This window comes from Cyprinodon tularosa, unplaced genomic scaffold (assembly GCF_016077235.1).
Source record: "Cyprinodon tularosa strain WSP-4 unplaced genomic scaffold, ASM1607723v1 ctg1052, whole genome shotgun sequence".
Classification (NCBI taxonomy): domain Eukaryota; kingdom Metazoa; phylum Chordata; class Actinopteri; order Cyprinodontiformes; family Cyprinodontidae; genus Cyprinodon; species Cyprinodon tularosa.
This window is the reverse complement of record NW_024037841.1, coordinates 6,242-19,025: the sequence shown is the minus strand read 5'-3', so window position 1 is coordinate 19,025 and position 12,784 is coordinate 6,242. Positions and strand designations below refer to the sequence as shown.

The following is a 12,784-nucleotide window of genomic DNA, read 5'->3' as shown; positions in this document are numbered from 1 at the left end:
TCTCAGCTTATTTTTATTCTTTTTATTAAGATCTGAGGTCAGAGGACAAATGGAGCATCTAAAAACTGACTTTTGTAAAGATTTTAGATAAATAAAACACTTATTTAACTTGTTGAAAAGGAACGGTTTAAAAGTAGTGTAACTTACTGTGGCTAACTGATCGAGCTAAAAGATGCTAACCTGTTAGCTACAGCTAGCCACAGCGCTACCCAGCTCTTTATATCACGGTCTAACAGTTACTTTGTTCACCAGAAACAGATTTATTTCAGTTTTGTTATCGATCAGGTAAAACTGAATCGATCATTAGACGCGCTAATGCTACAGATGCTCCCGACTCGGCACCCTGATGCTGCGTGATGTTATTATCGTTGTCTCGGCAACCACTATGTTTTACATCATGTAGCGTAACGTCACTGGCAGGAAGCAGGACCTGAGCAGATCTGGTAGCCACAGCGGCAGCAGGAATTCCCCCACAGGTTGGCTACAACAGAGAGCTTCCAGCGGGGATTTCCAACGCTGCCTCCCGGCGGTACGCTGGAGGTCTGGTGCTTTACTTGGATCATAATCCTGATGAACAGAGGATGGTTGGAGGTGGACTTTCTTGCTTAAAAATCTGTTAAAATTATTTTTCCACCTTATCAAAGTAAATAAAGCCAAGCTGCTCTTTAGCTTGAAGCTACAGAACCGAGCAGATAAACAAGCAGAGCAGCAAAGCAACTTCACCACAGTTTGATCCAGCGTCTCAATTTTGGCCTTAAAGCGTTTTCAATGCTCAAAATGCTTTTGGTGTGAATGCAGCCGTACAGCAGGGATGAAAATTATTGTTTTAAACGTATGCATTAAAGTCATGCATGTGTAACTGTAGTGTATACTGGGTTATAAGAAGGAGTTGTAATTGGAGAGAATGACGGTTGTGCTAGCTTAATTCATAACTGATATGAAAGAAGCAAAAGATGTTTTTTACATTTGCAAACATGCACAAAAATAATAAAACCAAAAACTGTTGTAAAGACAATCCGTATTTTGGTCAACACTTCTTTCAGCCTCTGAAAGGGTAGCGAAAGCAACCACAAGGCTCCACAGCTGGCAACGCCACACACGGCTCAGAGGACCCGGTCCACAGGAGCCAACGTTTCTGAGCCGCTCACTCCGCCATGCAGGTGCGGGAGAGGAAACGGCAACAATCTAGACTTCCTTTCTTTTGTTTGTTCTAAATCTAGAAAGTAATCTTATCCGATTACGCCCCAGCAGTGTGGAAAATAAAGGCATTTGGCTGAGAAGTTTGTGCCGAATCCACATTCGTATGCCGTCCGTCCAGGTTTGTGGGATCCTTAAGGCTGGACTTCTTCAGGAACGCTTTCTCCATTGAGCCTCGGATATAAAGTCCATCTGACTGGAAGAAAACACTTCAGAATCCACCCAAAGCTACTCGGCTAACAAGGTAAAGAAGAAACTCATCCTGCAGCTAGCTTGGCTCAAAGCTGTTGTGAAGTCACTTCCTGTCTGCTCTTAAAGCCTCCTTTGGCACCAGGTAATCTATAAGATCCCAACTCCAAAACAGTACCGTTGGAAAGTTAATATCTTAGTAAAATCCTCTCAACAATCATCTATATTTGTTCATTTCCAGAACAAACTCAAGGTAAAGTCAGCTGCTGAAAGAGGATTCACCTTCAGCTACTTAGTTTCCAAGAGGCTTCCAGCTCCTCAGGTGGAACATCTCTCTGGTTTATTGTTTTTAAGATAATCTTTGTTTTGTTTATAATTCACCAGAGTGGAATGAAGAGCGTTGGGAATCCATGCATGTAGTCATTTCAACATGCGGACCTATATGAAGTGTAGCGGCATGTGTCGGTCTAAGCTTTCCTGTTTGGGGAATTCTTCCCCACAGACGGGACAACCAAACGGCTGCCCTCCCATATGAACAGCGATGTGTGAATCCAGGTGAGTTTTCCTGGAGAAGTTTTTACCGCAGAAGTCGCAGCTGTAAGGCTTCTCGCCGGTGTGGACCACCATGTGCGTGTGGAGATACGTTTTACGGTTGAACCTTTTCCCGCAGACTTCGCAGCCAAAAGGCCTTTCCTCGCTGTGGGTGGTCATGTGACCCCTAAGGTGCGTTCTACGTTTGTAGCTTTTCCCGCAGATCTCACAGCTGTGCGGTTTCTCTCCGGTGTGAACGGCCTTGTGCGCCTTCAGGTTGGTCTGCCGGTTGAACTTTTTACCACAGATATCGCAGCTGAATGGCTGTTCTCCTCCGTGGACGATCATGTGTGTTCTCAGGTTGTTCTGGTGCCGTGCTGCTTTTCCACAGATGTTACAGATATAAGGTTTCTCCCCTGTGTGGATTCTCATGTGCGTCTTCAGATTGTGCTGATGCTTGAATCTTTTACCACAAACTTCACAGACGAACGGCTGCTCCTCTGAATGGACCTTCATGTGTTTCTTCACGTCATGCTGGTGCTTAAATCTTTTCCCACAAACGTCACAGACAAATGGCTGCTCTCCTGTGTGCACTCTGATGTGGGATTTCAGACTAAACTGATCTCGGAATTTTTTACCACATTCATCGCAGCTGAAGTTTCTCTTTCCTACGTGACCTTTGGCCTTTGGACCTGGAGGCGCCATGGCTTCAGAACAATTGGGATTAACTGAACCGCTTGCTTTCCATCCACTTTCCTTCTCAGTCAAAGGTTGCTGCCAATAATCGTAACCATCGTCTTCACTAATATCTGTCTCAGAGGAGTCCGCAGCCTTTCTGTCTGAACGCTTTTTGAAATGTTTCGGACCGGGCTTCCAGACTAGTTCCAGCTGTGCGCAGTCCCCATCAGTTTCTGTTTTGATCCATTTAACGGTGCTGGTGGTCGGACGCTCTGTCTCTGTGGAATCATCAGTTTTACTGGGATGAAGCTGTGAGGATTCGGGCTCCTCTTCATCATCATACTCACTCTTCACAATAACATTGAGCGGGAAGTTGATGTATTCAGTCTCATCTTCTCTATCCGTCTGCGCTTCTTCCTGACTTGTCCAACTTTGATCAACTTCTTCCTTTAGGAAGGAGGACTCGGACTCCTGCTCATCCAAACTGGGGCTCCAGGGAAGCTCTTCTTTATTCACTGAAGGAGGGGAAACATCTAAAGGAAAACAAAACAAAACATTAGGAAACTGAAGCTTCTGCATCTTATTTCACCTTTTATGCTTTGAGCCGAGAGCAAGGAAGGTACGTTTATTTCTAAAACACTCAGATTTCAGGACTAACAGGATTTTATTTTTGCCTCACAGATGACTCATCCTTTAGGAGGTAATTGTTAAGGTCAGCCAATGAAAAACTAAACAAAATAAATCTTAAAAATAAAGTAAGCTGATTTTTTTTTTATTCAGCTGATAAAAAAATACAAAAATAAAGTAAATAATAAATAATAAAATAATACTAAAAAGTTGAATAAATCAAGAAATAAACTGAAAAAATTAAAACAAATGAAGTCAGCTGATGGAAAAAAATAATAAAGTTAGCTGATGAAAATAAAAGTGGAGTAAGAAACGCAGATTGATCATCAGTTAACTCCTCGCTACGCTGAGGAGAGGAGAAGGAAGGGTTGAGTGGAGGCCGATGCACGGCACTAAAACATCCTGTCATCCAGTCTTTAGTGATAAGATGCATGAGAATTTAACTGTGCAATTAATTACGTAATATATGTATAAAACGCCAGAACAAAGAGCTCTACATAGTAAACTACTATAAGACAAATAAAACTAAAACTTCACAATAAGACTTAAAGGCACACTATGCAACATTTTTCAGTTAATTAATGTGTTCCATAACGTTATGGATGACTAAATGAGTCATTTCAGGTGGAACAAAGGTTTTCTCGGCCGCCCTGGTGGTCTGTGGGGGAAATACCGTACTTGGAATTGCAGGAGCACCGACCCGCACCCACAGGCTCAGAAGTCTCACGAGAGTCGGTCTTGCTTTACGGCGAGAACTGCTACACGCCCCCAGTTAAAAGCATTCTCGTTGCTAGCACAGTGGCGATCTTTGTGAAGTTATGCTACGTTCACGCAGCAAAATCGTGTCTGCTGCTTCATTTTTGCTGCTTGTACCAGTTTAGTTCTGACGCGCGGCTGAAGCAGCTTTGCTGCTCTGGCTGCGCGGTGCAAAAGTGTGTCTGACGCGCGTTGGGCGGAGCTACTCTATCCTTTCTCTGCCTTGCAGCTATATTTGCTGTGATCAGTGGGAATAAAGTAGTTTTAATATGTTTTTAAGTGAGAAAATACACCTGAAAACGTAATCAGTGCCGTCAGTTCATTCAGATTATCATCCTGCCTTCAATATTTTTTCTGTCGGAGCCGCTCAGACCCCCACATACCAGCGGTGCGCCGACAGTATGGATCCCTTCATCAGCAGCCTCTGGCCGGGTCGCCTCCTTGCGGTTCACCACGGCGGCTGGTAGGTGTTTTTCATCTAAATAATCCAAACTGCAGGCAGCAGGATAATAAAAGCGAACATATTCTGCCGGCAGATTTCTGCATTTTCAGTTAATTTAGGCGTCAATAAACTGTTTCAGAGGAGTGATCATAGCGCTCTGATCATCAGCGCTGTGTCTCTCTCCCTGCCAGCTCCCAGATCAGCTTCTCTGATTGGTTGTTGCGGCGCGTCGAGCAGCAGAAATTAAATTTTTCCACCTCGAGCAGCAGCGCGTTTGCGGCGCGTCACGCGCGTCAGATGCTAAAACGAGCCGCGGGACCTTTTGCTGCGACTTGACGCGCGTCAACCATTGACTTTGCATGTAAACTCGCTGCTTCTGTCGCGCCAGCTGCGCCCGGTGTGAACGCAGCATTAGTCATTCGTTGCGTTCGCCTGTCTGCTAAGCTCAAAACAACCGCGCCTGGCTTGACGGAGAAACCAGGAGAACAGCTGTGCATATTTACGACAGTGCACTTTTACTTTCGCCCTCTGGGGGGAGCCTCGCTGGAAAATCAACACCGGTTGCATAGTGTACCTTTAAAACAATATAACAATTTTAAAGCAAACAGCATCAAAAAATAAGTTTATCACAGCAGGTTTATTTCTTGGGAGCCGAAATGTCCAAAAACGAAAGGCCTGGTTATCCTCCCTCAGCAGTGTGTCGCAATGAGCGTGTCGCAGATATTTTTGATTTCTGCCCAATATTGAAGCGTGGTCTGCGCTATGTTATTCCACGCCACAATGCAAGAGGGGAAAATCAGGAACTAGCTGTGGGTCTAGATACGGCCGAGGCGGTGAGGAAGTGGGGGCAAGTTTGTCAGACAATGGAGGGACATGAGGGCCAAAAAGAGCGGAGATCCAGCTGGAAAAGGTGCTACTATATTTGGGCAAAAATGGCCGCTCCCAGACTCAGTGATCGTGATGAAAATAATTTTTATTTTTTGTACTGATTAACGCTAAATTCATTTAATCACCATAAACGTATTTGTTTTAGGTATAAATAATGAATCCTTGATTATTCCTTGCTGGCTGGACTTTTCCTTTAAAAAAAATAACATTCACGGTAAAATTAGCAAATTTTTTAATCAGCAGGTTAACAGATTGTGATTGAATTGTTGACTTTAAGCAGCTTTTTATTCAGCATCTCTGCCTGAAACACTGATTAAACTGATTCCGGCTATTAAGAATTAATAATATTTTATTCCCATTTCTTAAAGGAATAGTACACCCAAAACATGATTAGCCTTCATTTTCTACTCACCCCCATGCTGAACAACACTCTGGAGTACTTTTTTGATATCTCAAATGCATCTGGAGATCTGGGAGGCTTCTTGCTGTCTGCTGACATTCAAATAATGGAGGTCTACGGCGCCCGAGGCAGAAAGGTCCATAAAAGTCCACAAAAAACGTGTCAATATTCCTCCATACTGCTCGTCCAATGTATTCCAAGTGTCCTGAGTGGGTAGCGTCCAGAATTTACTCGAAACGAAGTCATTTAGAATGTTTTTAGAGCATAAACAGTAGTAGTGTATAGGATTTCCTGAAAGCGCGCACATGCGCGTTCACGAGCCTACGGAAGCCGGCAGACCAAACCAGATGAAAGTGCGCATTCAGCGTCTGCTCTGCCGATAATGCAAGCGTAGAAGAAGAAATGTGCTGTTTACCTGTGCAAAGAAAGAAACAACGAAAGAAAAATGTCTGAGGACTTCAGTGTTGAGGAAGAGCATGAGTTCTTTGCCGAGCTGAATGCGCTGGTTTGGTCTGCCGGCTTCTGTAGCGTCGTGAACGCGCTTTTAGGAAATCCTATACACTACTGTTTATGCTCTAAAAACATTCTAAATGACTTCGTTTCGAGTAAATTTGGACGCTACCCACTCAGGACACTTGGAATACATTGGACGAGCAGTATGGAGGAATATTGACACGTTTTTTGTGGACTTTTATGGACCTTTCTGCCTCGGGCGCCATAGACCTCCATTATTTGAATGTCAGCAGACAGCAAGAAGCCTCCCAGATCTCCAGATGCATTTGAGATATCAAAAAAGTACTCCAGAGTGTTGTTCAGCATGGGGGTGAGTAGAAAATGAAGGCTAATCATGTTTTGGGTGTACTATTCCTTTAAGGTTTGAGGCTGACTAATTAAATAACCATGTTTGGTTGAATCAGATCAATACTTTATCATTTCAAGTAAGAATAAAAAAAATTAGAATAACTCTCATCTCAGTGAAGAATTTTATCCACGTTTATTTTGAGGAGAAAAAACTGATTTCTGATTCTCCCATTGTGGGACAATAAAGGCAGTTTCTATTCTATTCTAATTTAGACAGAATATTATCTGTTATTCTTTTTAATGTTGGAAATCTTTTAATTTGACCGGAAACCTTTGGGCTGAATATCCACCAAACCTTTTATTCTACTAAGAAGTTTATCTTTAAACTAATCTAATTATTTTCTATTCTATTCCAAATGTTAAACTACTTTTTATTCTGAACTACATACACGATCCTAATTAATGGATAAATATTGGATCTATAATCTAGAATAATGATGAATAACAGTGGATTAGTGAGACTAGATGAAAGTGTGGAATATGGGATAAACTCCAACAAAAAAACAGATTAAAGCTCAGAGCTACAGCAAGCTAACAGCGGCTAAAACCAGTTCAATTCATCCCGAACATGTCGGATATAAAGCAGATAAAGTGAAATGAGAGCTGAGATCAGCTTTATTTAAAATGAAATATGTCTGTTTGAGATGCAGCAGCATAAAGTGTCCTTAAATCCCAGCAGGCTCAGAAAGCTAACAGCTGCTGATAAAAACTAGCTGCTCTCACCTGCGGACTGATTTCTACCAACATCCTGCGAATCACGACCTCCGAGCTGTTTCATCCGCACGTTGTCCTCTAAAGGCAGACTTTCACTGCTGTTTTTATTAACATAATCCACTTCCTTCATGCTGTCTTGATTTTTTCCTTACAAAAAGCTCGGAGATTTAGGCCTCCCCCCCCCCCCCAAAAAAGGAAAAAAAACAGCACTGGCTTAATCTAGATAAAAATAACGGCTCACATTTTGGGCAGAATGAATCTCGCGAAGTCATTCTGTAGAAAAACGACTCCAGCACCTGCAGACGGGATCTCATTTAATGTTTTCATCTCTAAATAATGACTTAGATGGTTTATGTTTTTGATCAGGCATCCGTCTAGACACCTCTTTTTTCCTATCACCATAGTAATGAATTCTTCGGTTCTTTGATTGGTAGAAAGCACGCGTCAGCGCTTCCGCCATATTATGAGTGGCAGACTCCATAGGCGAGCACAGTGTGGTAACCAGGCCAGCAGTGATGGGAGATTTTGTTTTCCAAATTAAATACATCACTAAAATTAACGGTCTTTTCATTTTGAAACATTTTTTTTTTTTTTTACAAACAGTGATATTCATGTTTTTTTTTTTTTTACCTGTAACTGTAACTAATAAGTAAGAAACTATCTTTATGTAGAAATGTCTCGATAAGTTTGATTTGCTTGTGAAAGAGAAATGTGAAGCTGCATTAGCATTAAACTAGACGTGCAACATATAAACTCTGCTTCACTCTACTCCTTTTATGGTTAAAAATATATTACATATATCTGTGCATATATGTATGTGTGTATAGGAGAATGTTGATGTTCTTTTGTTTTTTTTTTTTTGTTTGTTATTAAAAAATAAATCACATTAATTAAATTAATTCTGATACTATGAATTAGCTCTGCTTTCTAGAAAAGAGGAGTAATTGATTGCATTAAGTAGAATCAAATAGGTCTTTTAAGGGGTGGCTCCTTATGTGATAAACTGTTGGGAGATTTTCATAGTCAACATAACAATCCCCATGACAGGTAAACCTTACTAGTAAAGTTTGGGAGCTTTTCAGGCTTACAGAAATACACCAAGTCAAATTTCTTGTAAATGCAAACCTACCTGGCAACAAACTTGATTCTAAGGAATCTCTTAATTGTTTGTGTTAAATATTGGTTCCCCATTCCTCAAAGATCTCTGCTGGCATGAGGATCAATGTTGTTGGTTGTAAATAAAGTCTGATGTTAAAGTTAATTAGCAGTTGAGAAGCCATTTTTCATAATACTTTAATAAAATAGGTTTTTGGATTAATTTTGGTTCATTTAAAATGCATTGAAGTAGAGCTAGTCTTGTTTAAGTACAAATTTTGTTTTTTTCTTCCTTCGCAAGAATATGGACGTTGTCATCAAAGAGCGTCCTTTAGCCTGCAGGTGTAGGTGAACGGCTGAGTCCTGTCCTGAGGAGTCGGCCCTCCTGTGTCTCTCCAATGCAAAGGTCTGTTATAGAGGGTCTAAATAGTGCACCATTTAAATAGTGCACTAAGGGCTGAACGGTCCACTCGCCCTACCCACTACGTAGTTTGGGACGGCCCTTAATGTGGTGGACCCTCCACGGGAACATGCAAATGGAGGGTTAGTGCTCAGGATTAGTGTTTAGGGGCCGGTTTGGGATTGGACAACAAACAGGTGCTTCCGGTTGTCATGGTGACTCGTCGAACCGGGGCTCCACAGATAATGGCTTTTTATACATGTTGCACATTTGCTCAACTCTGAGTAGACCTACTTAGAGTTGATAAAACTAAATCACAGCACCGTTGCATTTCGGTGCAACGCTACATTTCCGAATTCTCCTGAGTGGTGCTCGACTTTACACGAGTGAATAAAGTGAATGTGATTGGTCGTTTATCAAGGGGGTGGGATTGTGTGGTGAAAGGTTCGCAAGCAAGTTTGGTTGTAGCCGGTTTGTCGGAAGCATCTTGCTAACCAGTTAGCAACTTAGTGCTAGCAGGTTCCCAATGGGAAATTCCATTGGGACCAAGTAGCACTAAATTGGTGACTTAGAAACGACGCTGTCAAGGAACGCTATGGACAGAGGAAACATGCAAGAGGAGGAGAGTTTAGTGTCGGAGGTCGTGGATGAGTCTCCTCCGTCATCCATTTTTTATTTAGAGGAAAGCGGGGACGAAGATGTTGTGGAAGAGGACGCCAGGGCGGCAGAAGCTTGGTTTGGTGTAGAAGGCTTCCAGCCGTACATGTTTGAGCCCTTGCCTCGCAACGCTGCCAGTTCTGTTAGCTCTACGCCTGCCGAAGACACAGACGTCCATCCCCGTGAACACTGGGACGCAACTCAATGAGAAAGGAAAGGATTCTGATTTCAACCGTTGCGTATATTAGCTGCGACACATGAATCAAGATGCTATGACCGAAAACATTTGATTGACAGATGACCGTTGATATATGATTGGCCGAATTTAGGTGTTCAGGCTGACGTAGAACTAACTGGCCTGCAGAAGACAATGGAAAAAAAGATTTTAAGACAGGATTTTTTTTAAACAGAAATTTTCTAACTCTTGGGACAATTTGGTCTGATAAAGAATACATTTATATACATGTTTAAACCAGAATGATTTGATATTTAAATACAATTGCCCTACTACTTTAAAACTCAGTTTCCAACATTAAGCTAGATCGATTGAACTGTAAAGTACCTTGAGATGACGTGTTGTGAATTGGCGCTATATAAATAAACTGAATCGACTCAGATTTGACAATAAATAAAAGCGCTTGGAAAGCAGTATACATGCCTTTTTTAAAACATTCAATATTTATTCCAAGAGTGAACTATTGGAAGAATTCCGACTTACTACGCAAGCTGCTGAATGAAAATCTTTTGTGATACATTCTGAACTATTTTCCAGCCCTCGTGTATGTAGTATGTTTGATTTTTTTAATAAGGGGGAATTGTTAAAACAAGGTAACATTGTGCTGTTTGCATAGAGACCGCCTCCTTGCACCACTGAAAAAGTAACAGAGCAGACGGTTAGATTTAGTGTTTTTGACAATATTTTATTGTCATTAAGTACAAGTTCCTTCCATAATCCAGAGCGGCAATTAGTCAGCAGATCAAAGATTTCAATCTCAAGAGAAAACCTCTCCAAACTCTTGATGGCTGCTGGAAATCAAAGTCTCCCAAGATATATACAGAACAAATATGTATATAAACTCAAATTGTCCAAAATATTAGTATTAGAGGAACTAGTTCATACGAACCTACTTATATGGGTGTTTGAAGTTCTGCAGAAATGTACTGCTCATTAATACACAACATAGAAACCCTTCCGTACTACTACACATACTAAACACAATATTCAAATTAATCAACCTAATACTTCACTTCTAGAAAGTCTGTTAGATAGCTTTCAGATTAAATGTGTTTGGACACATTTCCAGCTCAGAATACATAATAACACTGCAAAGTAATAGTGTTCTGGAGAGTCGGATTTAACAAAAAAAGAAAAAAAAAAGATCCTAGCTGTATCTGCTTGCAGATACAGTTAGATAGCTTACTAAATACTTTTCATTAACACAAACACTCCTTATCCTAAGTGTAATGTCATATGCCGGTCTAAACTTCCTTGCTGGGTGAATTCCTGGCCACAGACTGCGCAGCCGAATGGTTTCTCTCCTGTGTGCACTATAATGTGTGAATCCAGATGGGTTTTCCTGGTAAACCTTTTACCACAGAAGTCACAGCTGTAAGGCTTCTCCCCAGTGTGCACCGTCATGTGCGTCTCCAGGTATGTTTTACGGTTAAATCGTTTACCGCAAACCTCGCAGCCGAAAGGCCTTTCCTCCGTGTGGGAAGTCATATGAGTACGGAGGTGTGTTTTTCGTTTGTAGCTTTTGCCACAGATCTCGCAGCTGTGCGGTTTTTCTCCGGTGTGTACGGATTCATGTGCCTTCAGACTTTTCTTACAAGTGAACTTTTTACCACACAGATCACAGTCAAACAGCCGCTCTCCTGTGTGGATTATCATATGCGTCTTCAGGTTATGCTGAAACCTTGATCTTTTCCCACAAATATCACACACATAAGGTTTCTCCCCCGTGTGGATTCTCATGTGCGTCTTCAGATTGTGCTGATGCTTGAATCTTTTACCGCAAACCTCACAGCAAAACGGCATCTCTCCTGTGTGGACTCTCATGTGTTTCTTCACGTCATGCTGGTGCTTAAACCTTTTACCGCATACTTCACAACCAAAGGGTTGCTCTCCTGTGTGAACTCTGATATGAGACGTGAGGCTGAAATGATCTCTGAAGGTTTTGCCACATATTTCGCAGCTGAAGTTTTTCTTGCCGGTGTGGACTTTGGTCTGTGAATTTGTATTCTTCTTCACTTCAGAGCACTTCTGAATAACTGAACAGTTGGAGGAACTTTTTTCAGTGTTGCGTCTCATGTGTCTCTTCAGAGACGGTTCATCTAGAAACTGTTTTCCACACTCAGAGCAGCTGTAGACCCTTTTGGCAGCGTTACTTCCTGCACCACCGTTTATGGCCGACTCGGCTAGCTGGCTTCCCTTCAATAGATTATCAGTAACTGCAAAAGTTCCCGGCCAATTCTTACAGCCATAATTGCCATAATCTTCGCCGGCTTCAGAAGAGTCCGCATCCCTTCCATGTTTACCCATTTGGAAATGACTTGGATCCGACTCACAGAGAAGTTCCAGTCGCCCCCAGTCCTCTCCATCGGTTTCTGTTTTTATCCATTTAAACGAACTGCTGGTTGGAAGTTCTGCTTCTCTAGTGCTAGTTTGACTGTGCTTAAGCTGTGGAGGCTCAGGCTCCTCTTCATCTTCACTCTTAACTACAACATTGATTGGGAATTTGGAGCATTCAGTTCCATCTTCTCCGGGCAGATCATCTCCTTCCTGACTGATCCAGAGTTCCTCCTCCTCTTCTTTGATGTAGAAAGGCATCGTTTCCTGCTGGCGTACATTAAGACTCCAAGAAACATCGTCTTCCTTCCTCGACACGTGCTGACCTTCTGAAATTAAAAACAAACACACATTGTCATACGTTAGAGACGATTAAAGCAAGCTATTTAAGTGATAACACGTTCAAAGCAGCATCGGATAAAAAATAAATAAATCATAAAATAAATCTCACACCAGCAATGACAAAATTCCTTTATATCCGTTATTTAATCCTTTATCTTAAATTCACATGTTTCTAAATAAATATGCATCTACGAAAAAAAACACAGAATAACTAGAAAAAGCTGTTTCGGAGAAACAGCAAGTGGGAATGCTTTTGCTGAATGAATAAAGCTGAAATTAACTGCAGAACATATGAAAATGTGATAGGAAGTCATCAGAAACTTCAAACTGCAGAAAACAATTGAATCATCTGAAGATTTTTGTAGGGTAGAATTATTTGGCACTAAAATGGCAGAAAGAAACTCATCTTAAAAGCTGCACAGCCAAACCATACATAAT

The 12,784-nt window shown here is 41.6% G+C and overlaps 1 protein-coding gene across 1 annotated transcript; it reads right to left on the bottom strand.

The window, feature by feature from the left end:
* Nucleotides 1–1,824: 1,824 nt before the first annotated feature.
* On the bottom strand, nucleotides 1,825–12,358 carry LOC119783707 (zinc finger protein 665-like). Its single transcript, XM_038285350.1, has 3 exons — nucleotides 10,891–12,358; nucleotides 7,293–7,430; nucleotides 1,825–3,128 (listed from the first exon to the last, which is right to left on the bottom strand). The coding sequence occupies exons 1-3, from the start codon at nucleotides 12,263–12,265 to the stop codon at nucleotides 1,825–1,827; spliced, it is 2,817 nt and encodes a 938-aa protein (XP_038141278.1). The 5' UTR covers nucleotides 12,266–12,358.
* Between the last annotated feature and the right edge of the window lie 426 nt (nucleotides 12,359–12,784).

Coding starts and splice junctions, on each gene's coding strand:
- LOC119783707 (XM_038285350.1), bottom strand. CDS start 12,265: ATGCCTTTCTACATCAAAGAAGAGGAGGAGGAACTCTGGATCAGTCAG. Junction 7,431..10,890: donor GCATATGACATTACACTTAG/GATAAGGAGTGT, acceptor GCTTTTTGTAAG/GAAAAAATCAAGACAGCATG. Junction 3,129..7,292: donor TGGTAGAAATCAGTCCGCAG/GTGAGAGCAGCT, acceptor GTTTTCCTTTAG/ATGTTTCCCCTCCTTCAGTG.